The following is a 22,179-nucleotide window of genomic DNA, read 5'->3' as shown; positions in this document are numbered from 1 at the left end:
CACGTGGAGTCAAAGTGGTACTTGGGAAACTGCGGTTGCAGATTCCAGGAAAAAGTTTGAAAAACACTGTTTTTGGTGGGTTCCACTTGCACTGAATGACATCTCCTTCGCGTCCTGTTTACTTCGTGGGCTTTCCCCCACTACGTTCCAGGTTGCGCTGATGAAAAGTTAATCAGTTGATCTAAGAGAGAAATGGAAATTTTATTTGGGCCAAATTGAGGATTATAACCCAGGAACAGCATCTCAGAATCCTCTGAGAACGGTTCTGCCCATAGGAAGTCAAGGCAGTCAGGTAACTTTTCGAGACAGAGGGCTGTATGTTAAATGGCGCCTTACTGACGGTTCACACAGTCCAGGTTTAGGCGTCATCATGGCCCCTCACGGGACCAAGAAGGAGTGTTGCCTTTAAGGAGCCGTCTCGCTGATGCTGGGAGAACGCCACTTTTTACAGTCGGGCAGGCGTTTCTGAGGAGCGGGCAGGCCTGGTCAGCACGCAACGCAGACACACAGTGCACAGTGCCGGGAGAGAGGAGGCCAACGGGCAGAGAAAAAACCACGTCTAAGTCCTTGTTTTGCCATAAAATGTGTATTTTGTTTCACAACTCCCCCCCCTTTGATCATTAGTCTTTCAGTAGGAAGCTTTAGGCGAGCAAACGTTTGGTCCCTCGATGCCAGGGTGGCTGCTTGCCTGCCTCGGGCCCGTCGCGCCCCTCAGTGCAGGGTCCTAACAGCCAGTTCTGTCTCTCGGGCCGGGGGGTGGGGGCTGTACTAGAAGACTATTCGGCAAGGGCTGAGAGCCAGTTCTAGTTGTTCAGTAAGACTGAAGCCTATGTTCTCACATGCGCATGGTGTATGTCCATCACGGTATAGAGAACTCTAGACGTGATCTATAGTTCCAGGTCACTTAGGCATCATTATCTTGGAGCAGACGACGCACCATGAAAGGCAAGGAACCAGCACCTTACAAGTTCCACGATGATAACCAAAATGTCATTAGCAAAGATTTAAGTCAAGATCTTCCTGAACTAAACCATTTCCCTGGTATTCTCTGAACTGGGAAGAGGATTATTCAGAGCAGAAATCTGACACTTGATGGGTCATAAGATGAGTCAACAAATACTGTGGCCAAACGATCATATCACTGGGAACCTGACAGAAACCAGCTTGCTCACGTTACAGACTGATGTCGCAGATTGACAGGGGCTGTTTGCACGGCTACCCGTAGGTGACCTGAGCTCAGAGGAAACCAACGGAGCATACCCCGAACAAAGCTCATAACCGTGTTTCCTCAACCACTGGGTCCTGTTAGGAGCTACCCAATAGTCAACATCTGGTGAAAAGCCGTATTTATGGCCTGGTTCAGAATAGTCCCCATTAATTGGCCAAGTAAGAGGGTCTCGCCTAGTGATATTGGTGGTAACATTAGCTCGTACGGTGCTTTTAAAATAAAATTTCTAAAGGCCGTTCAGTTAGCGCCTTGGAGGAGAGAAATCCACCAAGTCCACCTGGGAGCACGAGGCTTAGGTAACTGGCCACAAACTCAGCATTTGGATTGATTTTTGAAACTTGCGTATGATTGAGCCCAAGGAGGAAATACACAGGTTCATAAGCAAAACTGTGAGCAGTTGTCACCGTAAGCGCTGCAGGCCTGGCCTGGCATCTTGGCTCAGCCGTCTGCTTCGGGTGTCATCGTCTCGTCCTGGTCGGGCAGTGCTGGTCCTAACTGAAGCTGCAGGTCAGAAGCAGGAGTTGTAGGGGGCGGGTGCAGCGCAGGTGGCAGAGAGCACGCTTAGCATGCAGGAGGTCCTGGGTTCCATCCCCAGCACCTCCTCCACATATAAATAAATAAATAAACTCAATAACCTCCCCCTCATAATACAAAGAAAGAAAGAAACAGGACTCACAGTTCATTCGGGAGAGGTTTGATGAGGTATTTTCCAAACTGGCTGCAATGAGCACTTTATCTGATGTCTTTTCCAGCATGAGTAATCTCCTGGTTGCAGGTCGTGGTGAATCCGATCTTCTCCCAAAGTTCGGTTACTGTGATGAGCTTCAGAAACAAACTTAGAGTGACTTTTAATAACTAAACTTTACAGGGCGCGGTCTGGAAGGTGAGTCTTAGCCAGTAGACACAGACCTCGATTAGCAAAACCAGAATTTAATACCCACTGAAGCGCAATCTTCTCTCTAAAACTACCCTCATTTCCCTACCAAATATAGCCAAATTAAGACTAATTGTTTGTGAGATAAGTTTGGTTAACTGACCACGTAGACTTTTTAAGTTGGCTGTGCTAAAACTTCTCATGAGGAATCTCAGGCTAAACTTTAAAAACACCCTAGGCCAAGAAAGCCAGGCCAGAGGTGTGTCATGGACTCCATCTGTGATATCGACAGATGTGGGTGAATTCCTCTCTCCTTGATGTCCCCAGATTGCCTCGAGATTCCTGTACCAGTTGGGAGTTGGACCTCCTTATATTCCTGAGAAAGCTGCTGGGAACCTAAGAGATTCCAGACTCTGGAGGGATTATGTAGAGAGAAAGGATCAATGTTGCAATTCTACTTGCAGGGTATAGTCCAAAGGGTTCCTTGTATCTGGAAAACGCAGATTAAAACCCAGTAAGTAATATTTCAGAGAGAAAAACAAAAATTATACCCATACTCATAACGTTTGCTCAGCCCTATGTGACTAATCCATGATCTTCTGTTAACAGTTTTATGCAGCCATCAGATTTCCAGAAGAAATTCTTTAATTTCTTACCCAGTTCAGCATTATGATCTGAAAGTTATCAGAAACCTGTACCTGCCAGAAAGTCTTCTATGAATCTTTTTGGAGATGAAGCATTTTTGCCAAAACATCAGGATAAAATCATAACTGTCCATAAATGACAAAAGTCTTTAAAAATGCAAGGTTAAAGATCTGATTACAATGCGACCGACAAGAAGAAAGGTGGTTACTGCTGGGACATACAAGAATTTAAGATAATTACTAAAATCGTGACTGATATCATTTACCAGGACACACCAGAACTTTGGGAGTTCCATATAATGTCTAGAACATCTGTGTTAATAGCATTCACCTGTATGACACAACCTAAGAAGCTGTATCCCCACTCATTAGATAAAGTTTCCCATGTAATTTGACATACCCAACAAGCCTGGTTAATTTAATCTCTGTCTCCGAGTTGGAGAGAAAAACGAGTATTCTGAGGTATTCCAGTGACCCTCTGGAAAACCTTCAAGTTAGCTGGAGGTCAAGGAACTTCATTTAGAATTTGACCTTGGGAATTATGTCCAAAATATCGAAAAGCTGCAAAACACCTGGTCAGATAGGATCAAAGGAAAAGAAGAAGAAATGGAAGGGATGTGCACTATGATTGAAAAGTTGAAACAAATAAAGAAAATGGGTGCAATAGTCTGAGATGAGAGCTCTCTAAAATTTCAACAATTTAGCAGACTTTCCAATCCCAAGGCTCCAAGGGCCAGCCCTGTATTTCCCCCGCTAATCGAGTTTCAGAAAAGAGCAAACACTTACCACGGCTGTTTCCAGCAGACCCTGCAGGCACAGAAGGCTGCCAGCTCTAACCCCGTGCTCAAAATTCAGTTTCGGAGCCCAGAAGAACCCCGTCTTGGCCATGTCAGGGCCTGATTTCCTTCAGCTGTCAACTAAGTACTCGCAAGCACACGTAAACCCAGCTGATCAGCTGCCCGCACAGGAAGCGTCTGTCCTTTGAGGCACAATTTCCCAGGATTAATTTCATAGCCTAATTCAGAGGTGCGGGCGGAACAACGTCCCGAGGGTGGAGTGGGGGACGGCGCGGTGCTGCGGCTGAGTCCGGCTCTGCTCCCGGAACCAGCACGCACCTCCCGGAGGGTGTGGAGCTGACAGACGACGGCGCCAAGGATGGGCAGGAGGAAGGTGCAGGAGTCGCAGCAAGTAAGGAGGGCACCGCGGGCCTTTCCCAGGCAGTGTCTCCCCAGCAGCAAAACCGGGGAGGTTTTGAGCTAAGGGTGCGTGCATGTTGGTGAAGGGGCCTGAGCAGAGGGGGAGAGTTCAGCAGTAGACTCGGGGCTAAGGCAGACAGAGACTGAGCTGCAGTGATGGAAGCCGGGAGAGTCAGAAAGGCCACATCCTCCCGCGCTGGGCTCCCGCTGGCTGGGCAGCAGAGCCCTCAGGCTGGTCTTCACCACTGAAACGGAAATGGGGCCTTTACAGCTGACGCACTGTCTCTGCTCCTGCCACTTCTCCTGCTGGTTTCAGTCCTTTGTTCTTCTGTTCCCTTAAGGTCTTATTCCTGGGGAGGATGTAGCTCAGGGTCAGAGTACGTGCCTAGCATGCATTAAAAATATTAATTAAAAATAAACAGACAAATAAAAACCTAATTACCTCCCCCCAAAATAAAAAATGAATTAAAACCACATCTTATTACTGAGAGCTGCTCCAGTTCAAGGCCAAGCATTGGGAACAGCTCAGATCATGAAACGGGGAGGCCAGAAATGGCTTCTCGTGCCAAGAAAGCTAGGCCTGGTCCTCCTTCTCCGGGACCGCCTGCCCCGCAGCGCCCCGTCCGCCAGGTACCGCCAGTCTTCCCAAACCGAGCCTTCCCAGCGGGTTCCCAGCGGTGTCTCTCTGGCTTTGGCTTGCGTTTCCCTGGTGGCCAGTGATTTGAGCTCCTTTTTAACATGCATGTGGCCTCTTTTATACTTTTCGATATGAAGTGTCTGTTCAATTATTTTGTTCGTTTTAAGAAAACTGGGCTTTTCAAATTTATTGAGTTTTAAGATTAAGAAAATACAGTTCTTTATCAGATATGTGTATTTTGAGTCTTTTCTTTCAGTCGATGCTCTGTCTTTTCATTTTTCTCATGGGCATCTTTTAAAGAGCAGAAATTTTTGATGTTTATGAAATCCAGTTTATCGACTTTTTTTAAAGTGCTTTTCATGTCCTTTTAAAGAAATATTTGCCAGCCCCAAGGCTGTGAAGGGTTCTTGTTTCCTAGGAACTCTGCGATTCAGCTTAGATGCTGATGATCTCTCTTGAGCTGCTTTCGGTGAGAGGCCCCTGAGAGGCCCCAGCGCCGTCTGTGGGGCGGCCTGCCCTTGCCCTGGGCCAGTGCCCTTCCAAGACCAGCTGAGAGCCCGTGGTCATGGGACCCCTCCCCCTGCCCAGCGCCTCCCCCAGCATTGGCGGTGGGCTCTGTCCCACGCTCCACGTGTTCCGGGCCACAGGCAGGATCGTGTCCCCTGCAGCCCAGCATCTGCCACGCAGACGATACTACATCAGCGGCCAACCCCTCCTGCAGCGGCAGGTCCTGGAGACCCCGGTGGGCTGTGTGGCCAGGAGTGTGAACTCAGACCTCCGGCCTCGGGAGCAAGCCTCGTCTGCGTCTCCGGGGAGGATGCGGGCTCTGGCATTGGAGGCCCAACTGGAACCCCAGTCACGCCAGACTCTGCGCACAGGCCCCGCCTGGAGTCCGCGTGTTCGGTCAGGGTGTGTCGTGGGACTGGGGTGCAGCCTACCCCACCCTCCCTCAGTGGTCACTGGGGCATCTCCAGCAGGTCATTCTGGGGAAGACCCCATGGAGACAGGGCACCCAGGATGGTGGGCGGTGGGCCTGGGGTACAGGGAGGAACCACTCAGCCCTCAAGGCCCTGCCCTGGAGGAGGACCTGCCAGTGGTCAGACCTCAGGTGGGGGCAGGAAGGGGTGCAGCTGCCAGCTCCTTCCTGAGGGGGAGGGTGCGCTTGTCCAGCGTCTTCACCAGGATGGCCCTCTGCTCAGGGACTGGTCTGGGGGCCCCTGAAGAGGTTCAGGTTGTGGGGTGGGGGTGCATGGGTGGAGGTGAGAGCCCACCATGCAGAGGCATTTTGGAGTCAGGTCAGGGAGAGCAGCTGGGGCTAGCCATGGTGGAGACCCTTCCTGGGGTGTCACCTCGTGGTCAGATCGCCCCCCCGACCCGTCCCCCATTCCCAGTGGGATGTGTCCCCTGTGACCCTTTCCCCATGAGCCAGGGGAAGGCTGATCCCTCCCCACAAGCTAAACCAGGACCCCCTGGGATGCTGATGAGATCTGGGACCCTCCCATCCATGGACTCAGCAACCCACTTGCTCCTGGGGCAGGGTGTGACCTCCTTCCCTTCTGGGAGGGTCGCTGGGTGTGTCCTTGGGAGGGTTCTTGACAGCCCTTAAAGTTCTGCTGGGGCAGGTGTCTTGCTGGGTGAGTTCTGCTGGGTGAGGCTGCTGGGCCCCGCCGAGGACCAGACCATACTGCAGGTGGACGTGGCTGGGCCCTGCGGAGATGCCGCGGGGGGCCTCTGGGGCTTTTCCAGTGTTTTCAGGCAAAGGCAGTGGGCCTTAGAGGGCGAGCGTTAGCAAGGGGGTCAGAGGATGCTTCTGTGACTTTTTAATTTAATGTCATTTCAAACAAATGCACACAAATGTGTAGTAAATGTGCAAAGAACTTTCATGTACTCTAGACTGACCAGCTGCTCACATCGTGTCCTGAGTGGTTTGTTGTATGTAAGAACTTTCATTTCTGAACCGTCTGAGCAAGTTGCAGGCACCATGCCGTTTACCCCTCCTGCTTCACGTGGGAACTGGTACTTCTTGTCAGTTGTCAAGAGGAAGTTCAGCATCGATGCAATATTACTGATGCCAATTCAGACTGGAACCGTCTAGTAATTTCACAAGCGTGCTTTCCTGACAAATCCCCTCTGAGAACCCAGGCCACATTCTGGGTCTGGACGTTCTGAGGGTCATTTGCCGAGTCTGTGATGTCTCCTTGAGTCTGGTTAAGGTTTGCCTGTGAGCCCCTGTGCGTCGTGCCAGCGCCCATGAAGTCAGGCTGTCCTATTTCTGCTGACGTCCTGTCCCTGGGCGTCTGCACCACAAAGCCACCTTTCCCTTTGTGGTTGGTAGGGACCCTGGGGAGATACGGAGACTCCGTGCTTCACTCACATGATGAAGGCTGTGGCCACTGTCCTTTCCTAGACTTAGTCCCTCCACGTCCCTCCACGTCCCTCCCAGAGCAGAGTTTTGAAGACTGTTCTAACAGGGATGCCGGTGTGGACGGACCTGCTGATGACGTAGGGAGTGCAGAGGGGTCCAGGGTTAGGGATGAGGCCTGCTTGACAAGGAGAGGGAGGGCTGAAGAGGTTGAGGAACCCTGCGTCTGGAGTTTGGGGGAGAATTCCTGCTGAGATGAGGAAACGGGCTATTGGATCTGGATGCCTGTGAGGCCAGAGGGCGATGCAGGGTGATGGGGGTCTGTGAGGGTGGTCATGTCCCTGGTCTCCAGGAAGTCCCTGAGAGTGAGGGTCCTTGGCTTCATGCAGGAAAGAATTCAAAAGTAAAATGAAAGCGGATTTATTCAGGGAGATGCACGGTCCCTAGACAGAGGGTGGGTTGTCCCAGCACGACAGGCCCCGGTGCGGTGGTTTTATGGGCTCGGGAACTTTAGACACTAACAAGTGGGGGGATTATCCCAACTATTTTGGGAAAGGGGCAGGGACTTCCCGGAGTCCACTTTGGGGCCTTGTATGGTCAGCTCAGGACTGTCACGGCGCCTGTGGGGATGTCACGTGGCAGCTGAAGTATTGTGTGAGTGCATCATGAGGCTCAGGGTCTACTGGAAGTCCAGTCTTCCGCCATCGTGGGCTTTGTTGTCTCTAAGCAGCTCATGTCGCGCCCCCAATGGCCGCGTCATGCTTCTGAAGGCTGTGCCCTGCCCCCTTCCCTCCCATCAACCCAGAGAGGGCCTGGAGGACAGGTCACGATGTGCATGTGCTGAGACGCCTTCTGTATGCTCTTCCTTCCCGCCAAGCAGGAAGCAGGCGTGTGACGTGACCTCGGAGCACAGCAGTGTCAGGCTGCCTTCCGTCCCAGCCCCGTGGCTTGCTTCTGACTTTTGCTGTTGTTGTTCTCTCTTTGTTTGTACTTCTGATTTTTGTAAGCAAGTTTTGTACAATTGTTTTCTTCTTTAACAAGTGCTCTTGGAAAAAACTCTATTCCAGAACATTTTGTTACCCAAAGCGGAGTTTACCTCTTGGTGTTGAGCCAGAGATCGGGAGGAGGAAGCAGTAACTAGCTGCAGCAGGTAAGGCAGCAGGAATCCCACTCAGTGTGTCCTCAGCAGCAAAACTGGGGAATCTTAAGCTGAGGGTGCACGCAGGTTCGTTAAGGGGCCCAAACAAAGCAGAATTCAGCAGATTTGGGGCCAAGGTCGACAGAGTCCACGCTTTGGCTGATTGAAACCAGGAGTCAGTCAGCATCAACCCGTCCTCCACCTGGTGGGGCCTTGGCTCCTGCAGAGCTCAAGACCGTGTCAGGTGTCCGGGTGTCCCTTGAGGAGGAACTAGGGCTCTTACTGCTGAACTGCCGCTTCTTGGCTGCTCTTCCTGTTCCTGCATTCCCTCACTTACCCCTATTGCAGACAGCCCCTGGTTTGGCATCCCTGGAGCGGGAGGGTTCTCCAGCCCAGGGCGCTCAGGGCTCCATCATTTCCTTGTCAAACATCATCTTCGTGTCGCTCTCAAACTTTCCTTGAAAGTTCCCTTTTAGGCCCAGCAGTGTCTGCAGGGACCAGTTTCAATCCCAGCTGTGCTGGGCACCACCCCTTCCCCGCCGTCCAGCTTCCTCCTGCAGCCCTGGTGCTGCTGGTCCTGCCTCCCACCTGCTCTGTTCTTCTGGCCCCTCCCATGGCCCCATCCAGGCAGGTGTGGGTGCCTTGTTCCCAGGAGACAACCTTCATGTCACAGAACAAGGGGTGCTGTCCTTGGGAGTCAGGAGACCCAGAGCCCGAGGGACCTTGGAATGCAAAGGCCTGGAAGCGGGGCTTCTGGGGGGTGGCGCCGAGAGCCCTGGTCTCTGGGCAGCCTCCTTCCCGTGCAGCCCGCCTGGCTCCTTGTGGGCAGGACCCAGAGACCCTACAACAGGCCAAGGCTGGGCTGGTCTCGGTCAGGTCAGCGTCATGGGGCCCAGCTTCCCTGGACTAGACACCCCTCTCCCATCATGTTAGCAGAATTCTCGACCCTGCTGCTGCTCCCTTGGCCCCTGGCCTGTGGGAGAGGAGAGTGTGTCTGAGCCTGGACCCAGGGCGTACAGCTCTCCTGACCTCATTCCTTGCTCTTGCCCCAGACTTCCCACTTTTGGTGAACATCCCCAGAGGACCCCCGGAGCCAGGCCAGCAGCAGGGATGGAGTTGCCAGGGTCCGGCACACAGCCCACAAGCCCCAAGGCCACCCAGGAGCCGTCCCTGGCCAGCCCGCGCGCCCTGGTGGACCTGTGTCTGGCCTGCTCCCGCTGCACCCCACATCTCAGTGAGAGCACCTATCTGCGGAGCAGGGTGGAGCACAGCTGTGCCTGCGACATCCTGCTGGCCCGCCTGAAGAGAGCCGACGAGAGCAGTGTCTGGCGCAAGGTGGACCGCCCGCCCAGCTTCCCGCAGCCTGCGCGCTGTGAGGTCTGCCGCTACTACAGCCCGGGGCTTGGCTGCAGGCACCACCACAACCAGTGCACCTTTGCCAGGAGCCCCAAGGGGGCGCTAGTCTGGCCCTTTGAGCTCGAGCACAACGTTGGCCACCTGTGGGTGAAGGTGGGGGCGCAGAGCGGCGTGGCCCAGGGGAAGCCGCTGGCCCCAGCCGACGCCGTCCTTGCGGAGTTTGGTGGCCACTTCCAGACACTCTGCTCTCCCTGCTTCCAGCACCGCCCCCCGGGCATCTGTCCGGTGGAGCCCCACAGCTGATGCCTCGATCATGGGAACTGCCCCACTCTCCTGGCTCGCGTGAGCACAAGGGGCTGTCGAAAGCAAGTCCTGGCGGTGCGGGTAGATGTCTGGGGCCACCAGCCCCTGGCCTACTGCAAATGCGTGTAGCGAGGGCGTCGGTGCCAGCATGGCGCGTCCTGCCGCCGCTGTGATCACAACACTGTGGAGGTGCCTGTGTGGGAGGCCCAGCTTGGTCAGAAGGGCCTGCTCACGGCCCTTGCCCTCAGTGGGGATGGGCACACAGCCCTCCACGGCCAGCGCCCCAGAGTCCAGCTGGACTGCCACGCCTGCCTGTCACCTGCCGCTCCCAGGAGGCCTCCGAGAACCACTGCTCCCCCCCTGGAGCACACACAGATGCTGGAATTGAAACTAGTCGTGCCCTTGAAGCACCGCAGCCTGCCTACTGGGCTCGCCCCTCTGGAGCTCTACCCGCGGTAAGGACGGGAAAGCGGGGTTTGCGGATGGGGGATGAACCCCCTTCAGCTGGAACCAGGATTCCCTGTCTTCTGTGTGGCCTCTGAGGGGTGGGGAAGGGAGGTCCACGGAGGCCACTCCTGCCAGGTGCTGGGTGTGCAGCAGTGGGTGGGATGGGGTTGCTCCCTGCCTTCTGCCTGGAATCAGCTTTGCTCCCCAACATGGACGGGCCAGTGTTGGGCTGAGGGCCCTCACCCCCGTGTGGCCTGCTGATCACCCCCACCCCCGCCAGGCCCAGCCTCTGTGAGTTCGGGGACTTATGAAACAAGGTGCAAAGCAAGAGCTGCAGGAGTGGACCCAGCATTCTGGACCATGGAGCTGAGGTGGTCGGCGGCCTGGCAGGATGGGCTGGGGTCTCACTGCAAGAAGCTGCTGGCTGAGTACCAGGACAGTGCCAGTGAGGTATTGGTGGTAAGTGGGGGCCGTGAGAATGGGGGCAGGGCTGGGCCAGGGTTGCCCTGCTGACCCCTGGCTTCCTGGGCAGTTGGCTGAGACCCCTGACCATGTATCTGTCGGCTGCAAGCGGCCCCTGGTGCGGTGGACTTGGGAGAGGCAGGCGGCGCACACCTGGACCTTCACCATCTGTTCTGAGGTGAGGGGCTGCACAGTCAGGGGGCAGCTGGGGTCTGGGGTCCGGAGCTCTGCCCTGGGCAACCTCTCCTGAGTCTGGGATCTGGAGCAAGCCTGTGTCTCCCGCTGGGGTTGGTGCAGAGAGGGAGCGCTGGGCTGGTCCCCACTGAGTGCCCCACACTGCCCCCATCACCTGGGCCACAATGGCTATCCAGGCTGGCTCAGTGACCCCATCTTGCAGAGGAAGCCTCGAGGTTCAAAGAGGCCAAGGGCCCTGCTGGGGTCACAGCCAGGAGGGAAGGCAGGGTCTGTGCTGCAGCCTGGACCTTGATGGGCAGGGTGGATTCCAGAGGCCACCTCACCATCCATCTTTTGCCCCAGGAGCCCCTGCGATGTGTAGCCCTGCTCAAGCAAGACTTTGGAGCAGACGTCTCACTGGTGGCCCCCAGCCTCTCAACAGGCCTGGGTCTTTGCCCAGAGCGAGCACTTCTGCACGCCCAGCTGTCTGGCCTGTGTTCCGGGTGGGGTGCTCAGGCAGAGCGCTTCCCCAGGCACCTTCGAGCAATGGGTGGTCTTTGACTTTGGCTGCCGGCTGGTGCTGCTCAGGAAGCTGGAGTTGCAGGTGGGCCAGGAGCACTTCCGGGGCCCTGGGCAACGCCACACCTGGCCACCTCCCTGAGGAGCCGGACCGCTGGCACACAGGCAACCGCCACGTGGTGCCTGGCATGGAGAGGATGGCGGTGCCCAGGTGGCCAAGTCCGCGGGGTCTGCTCCAGCCCTGGAGGCCCCTGACCAGGGCTCCATCTTCCCCACCGACCCCGGCAGAAACTGCACTGGGCTCTGTGTGAGGAGGAGGCTGCTCAGCGACACCCGGTGGCCAAGTGAGTGGGGCTGGCGGGGGCAGGGGCTGCCGACCCATGTCCTCCCCCGAGGCTAAACTGTCGGGGCCTGGCATCCCTGAGGACAGCACTGGAGACATCAGTCCTGGACACACTCTTGCCGCCACAGGGACCCCTGTACGCTGAGAGATGCCCGACATGGACGAGGGCTTTCTGCTGAGCCGCGCAGTCAGCACGGCGCTCGTGGCCCCCTGTGCCTGGGCCTGATCCCAGGGTGTGTGGGGTGTGGGTGGAGACGCGGCCCAACTCGGGGCAGGTGCTGTGGCTGCTGCTGCCTGCCCACTGTTGCGCGGCCCTGGGGCTACAGCCCAAGCCTGGGCACCCCATCTTGGAAGTGCAGTTCCAGAATGACCCGCTGCCCTTCCACCTCTGGCACCAGGCGGTGGACGCGCTGCCAGAGGAGAGCCTGGTGGTGCCTGACCTGTCAGCCTGCACCCTGCCCTGCCCTGGGCCTGTCTCGCCCACACTGCAGGGCGACCGCAGGCAGAAGCAGGCTGTGGCGGTCATCATGGGGACCAGCCCTGGGGTGGGGGCAGCCTGTTGCCCCCTCTGCTCGTCTGTGGCCCCTCTGGCACGGGCAAGACCTACACGCTGGCCATGGCCTCCCTGGAGGTCGCCTGCCAGCCCCTCGTAAGGTGCTCCTCTGTACGCGAACCGACAGGTGAGCTGGGGCTGTTGGGCTGCTCTCCCGCCTCCCCGGCCTTCACCTCAGGAGAAGAGGAGGGACCTGGGGGTCTGGGGCTCGGGCTGGTTCCCGGGTTCACTGGAGATCTCGGGGGCTAGTTCCAGGAGAGGGTGGGGGCTGGGCTGGGTGGCAATGAAGCCCCTGGGGCCAGTCCCAGGCATTTGAGAGTCTACCTGACAGTCAGTACCGGGCTGAGGACAGGGGACGCCTGTGATTCAGGCCCGGTGCATGGTCTCCTGCCCACAGAGGAACATGGGCCAGGCAGAGTGGTGGGTAGGGTTGTGGCTGGACCCACCCAGCATTTCCTGGGGCGAGACTTGGGTGTTCTGAAAATCCTGTCATAGTTCCCCCCAGATGGACAGCTGCTCAAGCACGGGGCTCCCCATCTCTGCCCAGGGCTGACTGGCTACTGGGACTGGGGCTCCAGGGGCCCGTGTCAGGCAGAGGCCCTGGCTGGTGGTCCCCTTCGGAGAGGTGGGGCCAGGTCTTGCTGCTCCCTGGCTGCTCGGGGTCAACCCCAGTCTCGGGCCGCGCTGGTGGCCCGGCCCACGCTGCGCCCTCCCCAGGGCTCTGCTGCTGTCTGGTTCTCATCGGGCACTGACCTCCTGCTTCTCTGTCTGTCCCCTGTGCTGCCGGGTTGGACTGCCTGTTGTCTGGGCAGGGGGGACGCACGGGAGGCACTTTAGCAGACAGGCGCTGTGCCCTTCTCCCCCACAGGGTGGCCGACACCTACGCTGCGGAGTATTTCCACCCCTACGTCAGCAGCGGTCACCCTGAGGCCGCTCCCCTCTGGGTGGTGCACACGGACTGCCCACCCAGCCTGACGGACGCGGCCACGCTGAGGTACTGCTGCCTGACCGAGGACCACCAGGCCTTTCGCCTGCCGACCTGGGCCAAGCTGGAGCGGCACCACATTGTGTTGGCCAGCACCTCCTGGACACGCCAGCCCGGGGTGCCCATTGGCTTCTTTTCCCACATCCTCATTGACCAGGCCTCCCAGATGCTGGAGTGGGAGACGCTCACGCCCCTGCGTTACGCCGCGCCCGGCACCCGAGTGGTGCTGGCGGGCAGCCACTTGCAGGGCACGCCCGGCTCTTCAGTGTGGCCGGGCGCCGGGGCAGACGTGCTGCGGCACCGCCTCCTCGAGCACCACCGGCAGCAAACGCTCCAGGTCGCCCAGAGGAGCTGCACTATTTTGTACAAGAACTACCGCTCCACCCAGACCGTTGTCCGCTTTGTCTCCGACCACGTCTCCCTAGCCAGCGGCCACTCCATCCAGGCCAGCGGCAAGATCCCTGGCCACCCCGGTGGTACCCGCTCCAGTTCTGCCGCGTGGCGGGCAGCCCCAGTGCGACGTCTCCACGACGTCTTGGCTGAATGCAGCCGAGGTTCTTCAGGTTGTCGAGAAGGTACAGGAGGTCTGTAACTCCTGGCCCCAGTGCTGGGGCCACCAGGAGCAGAGGAGCACCGCGTTGTGTCCCACAGGGCCCAGGTGAGACCCTGCCGCCCAGGGCAGCTTCCCCCAAGCCCCGTCTCCCGGGGAAGCCTCCCTCCCCCGTGGCCTGGTAGGCCTCCTCAGCCTGCTTTCCTTCCATACTGAGAGGCTGAGATATTCAGATACTCACCTCCCAGGGCCTGGGAACCAGGGTCCCGTCCTTGGCAGGGGACGCTATGCCTCACTGGGGCCCCTCACCTGACCTGGTGGTGTGTCTCCAGTGAGAGCGATGAGGCAGGAGCTGAGGAAGCGGGACCTGGGCCAGGTGTCTGTGGGCAGCTTTGAGAATCTGCCAGGTGGTTGATCGGTGCTGGGGGAAGTGGGGCCCCTCCCCCCCCTCCCCTCCCCCCTCCCTTCCCCTCCCACTTCTGGCCCAGCCTGACCCTGTAACTGCCCCCCTTGCAGGTGAGACTTCCGGGTGGTGGTGCTGGGCACACTGCACACCACCCACAGCCTGATGAGCCGGAGGCACCGGCCCCAGGGTGCTTCACGGACGCCCGCGTGCTCAGCACCGTCATGACCCATACACAGGCCCAGGTGGTGGCCGTGGGCGATGCTGTGGCCCTCTGCTCCCTGGAGGCTTGCAGCAAGCTCTGGGGGAGCTTCCTCCGTGAGTGTGTGGAGCACGGCGCCGTCTGCCCCGAGGGCCTGTCTCTGGAGCAGATCCAGAAGCAGAGCTGGGCCAGCTGCTGGCAGCCTGCGGCCCAAGAAACAGAAAGGTTTGTGGCAGCAGATGCCAGGGACACTGTTCCAGAGGAGGGGGTAGTGGGGGGTGGGCCACAGCACATGTGGCAGGGGCATGGTCCCCAGAGGCGCTGTGGCAGGACCGTCAGCCCCAGAGATCAGGGAGCCCGAGGGCCCTGTGGGCTTCTGGCCTTTTGACAGGGAGCTCAGCAGCAACGAGCCCCGCCCGCAGCAGCTCCTGGACCACAGCCGGGACGTGACAGTGACCGTCCAGGAGGATGGGCTGCTGGACAGCTTCGCCCGGCCCTTGTCTCCCCCGCCGGCGTGGCAGTATGTGAACCTGCCGGAAGCCAAACAGCAGAAACTTCTCCACAAGTGGCCCCAGCAGCACTGCTGCCACGCCTTCCTGAGGGAGAGCCTCCGGGAGGTGAGAGCGTCCCGCTGGACGACGGGAAGTTTGGGCCCATCCAGCTCAAGGGCCGCCTGCACTGCGGGATGGCCTTCCCTGGGGACGAGGCGCTGGTGCAGGTGCTCGGCTGGGCCAGGTGGCCCCAGGGCCGCGTGCTGAGCATTCACCAGAGGGAGCATCGCCAGCTGGCGTTCGTGTGCCATGTGGACGAGTGGGAACCCTGCGTCATGACCCCCATCGATGGCTCTGCCACCAAGGTCCTCGTGGCTGGGCTGCAGGACCCGCTGCAGGTGCCTGTCCACCACCTTCTGCAGGGCCGCGTGCAGCGCGTGGGGCACGAGCCACTCTCGGTGGAGGCCTGGCACCACCGCCTCTTCTGGGTGTGTGTCCTTCTGTGGCGGGAGCGCTTCTACTACCCACTGGGCTTCCAGAAGGTGCTGCCCGAGGCCACCACCTGGGAGCAGTCTCCAGATCTTGGACCTGGCCTGCAGGCTGAAGGAGCCTCCCCACACCCGGCCTCGGTCCGCGAGGCGCTGCACAGGCACCACGCTGAGCTCAGCCGGGCGCCCAGCTGCCTGGAGGGCTGCCGCAGCTTCCTGGCCTTCGCCACGGACACCCGCTCACCTGCAACCTGGACGGCGCCATCAGCGCCCAGGACCGGGGCCCCACGTATGAGGTGGCCACGCACATCGCTGATGTGGCCAGCTGCATGCCCAGGGACGGGGGCGCTGGGCCTGGAGGCCTGCAGGTGGGGGGGGCCACCATCTACGCCCCTGACCAGGAGCAGTGTCCATGCTGCCAGCCAGCCTCCTGCCAGGCCAGGACCACTTAGCCGTCTCCCTCTTCTTGACGACCGAGAAGGGCAGCAACCAGCTCAAGAGTGAGTGCTTTGCACCCGCTGTGATCTGCTCTGACCACCAGCTGACCTGTACAGAGGTGGAGCAGGTGATCAGGGGGCACCGGGGCGCCGGCCTCAAGCTGCCAGCCTGCCTGGACTCTGTGGACGCCTGTGTGGCAGCCGCGTGCTACTTCTCCCACATGCTGCGCCAGCGCCGCCTCAGGGGCAACAGTCATTACAAGCAGCTGGACGGGGACAGCGTGCTGGGCTTCCGCGTGGCCCACATGATGGTTGAGGAGTACATGGTCCAGTTCAACAGCCAGGTGGCCAAATTCCTGGTGGACAGTGAGGGTACAAAGGGGGTCACACCCTTGCGGGTGCAGCGTGAGCCCAGCTTCGGCTGGCTCAGAGCCCTGAGCCAGGACCACGAGGACTGGGTGCCGTTGTCCCTGCACCTCTGCCACCACCGGCTGGGCAGCTTCAGCTCCTACATCTCCCCAGACCTGCAGTTCCACGTCCTGGTCTCCGTCTAGAGGTAACTCCAGCTTGCAGCCCACGCCCAGGGCTTCATCTAACTGGCGATCTCATCTCCACGGACGACGTGCACCCCTCCCTGGCTCCTGCCCTCCTTGACTTGAACAGGGCCCAAGGCCACACAGTCTTCGGCCGCCAGGGCATGGAGCTGGATGGCCACTACTCGCTGCAGGTGGACAGGTACACCTGGGCCACCTCACCCATTTGCAGGTACATGGATGTGGTGCTGCAGCGGCAGATCCTGCTGGCACTGGGCCAGGTAGGGTCCCCCTACATGCCCGGGGACATTGACGAGCTCTGCCAGGACTTCAGTTGCCAGTACAGGTGTGCCCAGAGCTTCCAGCACTGGGCTTGTGGCCTGAACCTGGCCGCCTGGCTCAAGACCCAACTGCAAAGCAAGCTGGGCTTTGTGGTGGCCGCGGAGGACACCTGCTTCAAGCTGTTCTTCCCAGCCAGCCACAAGACCCTTCTGGACCTCGACCCTGTGCACTGCAGCTCCCTGCAGCCACCCAAGCACCCCTGCAGCCGGCCAGGCACTCCTGTGGCCGGCCAGGTGGCTGCGGCTGCAGCTCCTATGGCGGCGCCGCCCTTACTCCACGCAGGTGGGTGGGCAGTGCCCCCCACTGCCCAGCACCCCGCTTGACCCATGTGTCCAGCCTGTGGACTCCACCCTGTGGCAGCAGCTGCTGAGGCTGATGAAGAAGCCGAGGGCGGACAGAGGGGCGAGCCCAGCTTCGAGCCCCAGCAGCGGGAGCCGGGACAGGCGAGGTGGAGCACCTGCGGCCCCTTCGTGGAGGCAGCCTGGGAGCTGGGCAGTGGGGATACACTGCACGTACAGCTCCAGCTCAGTGCCGCCCTGTAGCGTGGGCTCCTGGAGCCGGTCCTGCAGCTGTGGACTGTGGCGCCTGGCCTCAGCCTTTGCCTGGAGCACGTGGAGCAGCCAGGGGACGGCTTCTCACCCTGTGTGCCCCTGGTGGGTCGGGACTGGCACCAGGACGTGGAAGACGATGCCCACGTGTGGGAGCCCTTCTGCTGCCTGGAGTCGGCCACCCGCGCTGCGGCCGAGAACGATCCTGTGACTTTGCAGGATGTGGCCATACCCTGCGGGGCGGAGCGGACGCCCCAGGGGCAGCTGCAGGGCACCTTCTGCCTGGAGCCCGCCTTCCTCCAGGAGAGAGGCATCGACCTCAGCTTTGGCCACTGCTACCCGTGCATCCGACTCGAAGGGCTGCTGGCCACGCCACGCCCCCGGCCAGCTGCGTCATCCCTGTCCGAAACATTGACCCTGACACACATACCTGGGTGACACCCGGGCTGGCGGAGGACTGAAGCCCAAAGGAGGGCTGGGCCGACTAAGTAGGTGCCCTTCTTCCTTCAGCACGTGGCCATGGGTGTGGTTCCGGAAGAGGTGCTAAGGCCTGGGGCCGCTTCACCGACGACGAGCTGCCCAGGCAGCTCCGGGGCCTGTGAGTGGCTTCCGGGGAGAGGCTGGCGGATGGGCTGGTTGGGCTGGGAACCCCCGTCTCCTGGGGTGGTGGCCCGTGGGCAGTGCTCCTTGCCCGGGAAGATCCTGCTGGTGTCCGGTATCCATCTTCACCCCCACCTGCCCCAGCTGCCAAGACGAAGCTGTGTGTCGGCTCAAGCGTGCATCCCCGTGGGTCATCAGCATAGCCCAGGGCCAGCCCACCCCCCAACCCAGCCAGCAGCCCCTCCACAGAGGTGGGTGGATGGGGAGCCCTTGGCTTCACCTCTCCAGCCCTGCCCCTGGCCAGTGCTCAGAGGTCTGCCTCCTTCCTCAGGGACCCCCAGCAGTTTCCTGGAGTGACCAGCCTTCGACATTCCTGGAGGCCATCACAAGATGAACCCAAGCCAGAATGAGGCCGTTAGGGAGGCTCTGAAGAAGCAGTTCACGGTCATCTGGGGCCCACCAGGGGGACCCACCTTGGAGCTGCGGGACTGCCCGAGCAGGCAGGTGGGGGCTCTGCTCACCCCATGCTCTGCCCACAGGCTCTGGGAAGGCGGTGCTGGGTGTCCACACTGCCTACTGGCTTTGCACGTCAAACGAGGAGCAGGTGCCAGCCTGTGGCTCCCACAGTGGCCAGCTTGGGGGGGGGCCCATCTTGTGCTGCAGCCCCTCCAACCAGTCGGTGGCGTGCTGGCAGGCGCACCGGGGCAGCCGGAGGGGCTCTGCCCGGGGGAGTTGGGTCCGGGAGCCATCACTCACACCCTGGCTTCCTCAGGACTTCTCCTGAGCAGGAGGGCAAAGCTGAAGCCCCTTCGTGTGCACAGGGAGCAGGAGGAGGCCACTGAGTGCCCAGTGCCGGGTGTGGGCAGCAGGGGCCCCCTAAGAAGACCCCTCAGGAGGGGAGGCCCAGCCAGACCCTCAGGTGCGGCCTCTCCACTGTTGTTCTATACAGGGTGGAGGCGAGGGGCGGGGGCTGTCCAGCTGGCCCTGCCTCGGGCAGGGGCCAACACGGCTTCACACAGGTCTTCTCACTGCCACCCACCCCCAGGAGCATCGCCCTGCACCACCGGGTCCGTCAGTCTTCCAACGCCCATGCGGCTGACGTCAGGGCCTCGGTGCCCGGCTGCAGGAAGGGGAGATCTTCTCCAAGGAGATCTTCAGCTGGTAAGCAGCTGAAGCCATGGGGCTGCCTCCTGGCCTAGAGTGCAGGGGTGCAGCCTGGGTGACCATATGGTGTCCCCACAGGTACAGGAAAGTCCTAGGGCAGGCTTGGAAATTCGAGCTTGACCGGCACCGCACTGTCCTGTTCACGTGCTGGCATGAGGGCTCCTCCAGCCTTGAGGACCTGGACATCCGTCAGATCCTTGCGGATGAGGCGGGTGTGGCCTCGGAGCCAGAGACCCTCATTCCCCTGGTGAACTTCTCCCAGGCTGAGAAGGTGGGTAAAGCAGGAGCTGAGAGCCCAGGCATGTGTCCCTGGGGGTGCAGAGGTGCAGGGAATAGGAGGGCAGCTCCAGGGTGGGGCGCTGCTGACCGAGGGGTCAGGACATGCCTGCCTGTCCTCCCAGGTGGTCCTTCTAGGGGACCACAAGCAGCTGCGGCCTGTGGTCAGGAGTGAGCTGCTGCAGAAGCTGGGGCTGGACCGGTCTCTGTGGCAGAGGTACTTCAGGGGTGCCTGCCTGTGGGATGTGCAGTACCACATGCTGAGTGCCCAGAGCTCTTGGGCCCAAGGTGGGCGAGGGCCAGCCTGGCCCTGACTCCTGTCCTCGCCTTCCAGCATGAGCACAGCTGTGCGTTCCCCTCAGGGGAGTTCTACGAAAGGGAACTGAAGACCTGGCAGGGCCTGGGCAGGCCGCCCAGCGTCCTGGGCCACGCTGACGAGAAGGGCTGCTCGGTCATCTTTGGCCACTTGCAGAGCAAAGAGAAGAGCCGGCTGCTGTCTACGGATGAAGAGGGTGAGGATTCCAAGGCGAAGGATGAGGAGATGGCAGTGGTGGCGGCCCTCCCCCGGGCCCTCCCTGGTACCCCTTGCTTGGGAGGGCTCCCTGGGGGAGGAGGCAGAGGAGCTGAGGGAGCCCAGGGTGGGACAGACATCAGGGCTGGCTTCACCGGCACCCCTGGTCCCTCAGGTCTGCATCGCCAGAGAGCTGCCCCTGAGGGGGACAGTGGGCCCCAAGGACATTGCCATCCTCACGCCCTACAACGCCCAGGTGGCGGAGATCAGCAAGAGACTTGAGCATCAGGAAGATGTTCCACGAGTGACTGTGTGTTCCATCACCAAGATTCAGGGTGGGGCTGGCACCGGGTGGGAGGCCTGTGCGCGAGGGGTCAGGTGAGTGGGTGGCAGGGGCTTCGCCAGACTCGCCTCGCCTCCCAGGGAGCCAGTGGCACTATGTTATAGTGAGCATGGTCCGCACCTGTGACAAGAGTGACATAGACCCGTGACCGACCAAGAACTGGCTGAAAAACTCCCTGGGCGTCATTGCGGACCCCAGCCAAGTGACCGTGGCCCTCGCCCGGGCCCAAGAGGGGCTCTGTGTCATCGGTGAGAGCTGCTCAGGGACGGAGGGCTGGGGCCGCTCCTCCTGCTGGCAGGGCTACCTCTGACTCCTGCTTCCCCTCGCAGGAGACCACCACCTTCTGCGCTGCTGCCCGGTCTGGTCCTGACTCCTGGACCTCTGTGAGGCCCAGCAGAGCCTGGCCCCGCCTCGGAGGTGAAAGTCTATGGGAAGTCACACTCTCCCTGAAGACCTCACTGCCCTCAGGCTGCCAGGACAGCACGGGAGAGTTCAGAGCCCTCTTCTGCCACTGCCTTGGCGGGCCCCTCTCAGCAGGACCCACAGGCCTTCAGTGGTCACTGCCAGACTGAGCAGGGGTCACTGGGGGCCAGCCGTGGCCGTGCACAGTTACCACCCGGGCTGGGAGCAGGCCAGCCTCACCTTGTGTGCAGACTTGGGAGGAAAGGGGACGAGTCTGCGCTCCACCCTCCGGAGCTGCTGCACTGGGGCACTTGGTGGCAGGGAGCATCTCGGATTGGGGTAGTCCTAGTGTCACTGGGAATGTTTGGGGTCAGGACGGGAACCCCGTCGGGGCTGTTCTTGGACTGTCTCTGACTACACTGAGTGTGGTCTGTGGGGCTCAATTTATTCTCTAGTTTCAGATAAACCAAAAGCTAGCGTCTCTTACTGGAGCAGGGTCCTCAGCCCAAACTCAAGGCAGGGAGGCCTCCCCGGAGGGAAGACAGGGCCTTTTCTCTGCCATCAGTGCCCCGTCTAACTCAGGCCCACACCCCTGTGTCCTTCAGGGACTGGCCCCTGGCAGGGGAACCAGGTGACGAGCCCCTTGTGGACGTGGGGCTCCACTCCGAGCTCTGCAGCCCTCTCGCAACTTCAGGCCTGCTCCCAGGGCAGGGCCACCCAGCTGGGTCTGCGTTTCTTTGCAGCACTGAGGACCTGGATCTGCCCCTCAGGCTGTGTCTGTGTCCTGCCGTGTGATGCCGCAGTGTGTGTGACAGTATGGCTTAGCCCCTGGCCAGCACGCAGCACCATGAATGTGTCAGAGGCTTAAGATACCTGGGAGGGGCCCCAGGCTAAGACCGCTCCAACCCTGCAGTGCACTGTCCACAGCCGGGGAGGGGGGTGCTGGGCCTTCCTGGCACAGCTGGGGGCCCCTCAACCAGCCACGTGTCAGTGTGGGGGGGGCTGTCCTTCTGGCCACACCGCCCTGGCCACACCTTCTCTTCTCAGAGGTCTGTCGTGGTGACCACCATGGTGTCTGTGGTGAGGGGCGGAAAGCTAGTTATCAGTGTACTGGGGGTGGCTCTGGGCCTCTTCCCACTGACAGTACTCCTCGGCCATAGCCGGGGCACACGGCACAGCCAGGGCTGTCCCTCCTGGACCCGTGGACGCAACGGCCACATTGCCTTCCAGAAGTGGACGTGTGTGTGGGGAGGGAGCGAGCTGCTGGCCGATCTGGGGGGTGACACGACCACAGAGGATGAGGACAGACTCCCCAGGTCACCACACGGGCTGGACGCCGGAAGTTGGTGGGGAGCGCTGACAGACTGCAGGGAGGACCACCCAAACAAGAGCTGGCCAGGCTCCCTTACTGGGACCTCAGCCACCCCGGGTGGGCGTCACCCTGGGTGGGGCTTGCAGTGAACTTCAGCTTCTTTTGGGGAGAAGATAAGACTTTAATTTTTGTTAAAAGAAATGTCCTCTTGGCCATGGGCCCCCTGTCTTCGGTGAAGCTGGGGGCGGTGGTACTGGGGGCGGTGGAACTGGGGCGGTGGAACTGGGGTGGTGAACTGGGGGCGGTGGAACTGGGGCGGTAGTACTGGGGTCGGTGGAACTGTGGGCGGAGGTACT

At 60.1% G+C, this 22,179-nt stretch overlaps 1 protein-coding gene and 1 long non-coding RNA gene across 2 annotated transcripts; one reads left to right on the top strand and one right to left on the bottom strand.

The window, feature by feature from the left end:
• Positions 1-980: 980 nt before the first annotated feature.
• Positions 981-3,668, bottom strand: LOC116657785. The gene is made up of 3 exons (XR_004312918.1): positions 3,533-3,668; positions 1,905-2,050; positions 981-1,729 (listed from the first exon to the last, which is right to left on the bottom strand). It is a non-coding gene; the product is annotated as an uncharacterized LOC116657785 (long non-coding RNA).
• A 1,476-nt stretch (positions 3,669-5,144) lies between these two features.
• Positions 5,145-20,530, top strand: HELZ2 (helicase with zinc finger 2). Its single transcript, XM_032462335.1, is given in 47 exon segments — positions 5,145-5,482; positions 9,132-9,720; positions 9,868-10,048; positions 10,051-10,100; positions 10,102-10,193; positions 10,466-10,488; positions 10,491-10,538; positions 10,541-10,644; positions 10,718-10,825; positions 11,185-11,268; positions 11,270-11,451; positions 11,453-11,541; positions 11,544-11,618; positions 11,621-11,684; positions 11,736-11,827; positions 11,830-11,891; positions 11,893-12,225; positions 12,228-12,327; positions 12,330-12,363; positions 13,105-13,691; positions 13,694-13,735; positions 13,738-13,899; positions 14,104-14,181; positions 14,293-14,340; positions 14,343-14,601; positions 14,768-14,988; positions 14,991-15,593; positions 15,596-15,757; positions 15,760-16,389; positions 16,392-16,960; positions 17,066-17,618; positions 17,621-17,672; positions 17,674-17,771; positions 17,774-17,813; positions 17,960-18,066; positions 18,147-18,275; positions 18,352-18,498; positions 18,570-18,698; positions 18,701-18,734; positions 18,861-18,922; positions 18,925-18,976; positions 19,058-19,250; positions 19,381-19,521; positions 19,590-19,808; positions 19,942-20,101; positions 20,190-20,357; positions 20,439-20,530. Coding segments are annotated over 47 exon segments (8,385 nt in total).
• The last annotated feature ends 1,649 nt before the right edge of the window (positions 20,531-22,179 follow it).

Source organism: Camelus ferus, chromosome 19 (genome assembly GCF_009834535.1).
Source record: "Camelus ferus isolate YT-003-E chromosome 19, BCGSAC_Cfer_1.0, whole genome shotgun sequence".
NCBI lineage: Eukaryota > Metazoa > Chordata > Mammalia > Artiodactyla > Camelidae > Camelus > Camelus ferus.
Note: the sequence above shows the minus strand (reverse complement) of the source record. Positions and strands in the feature narration are given on the sequence as shown.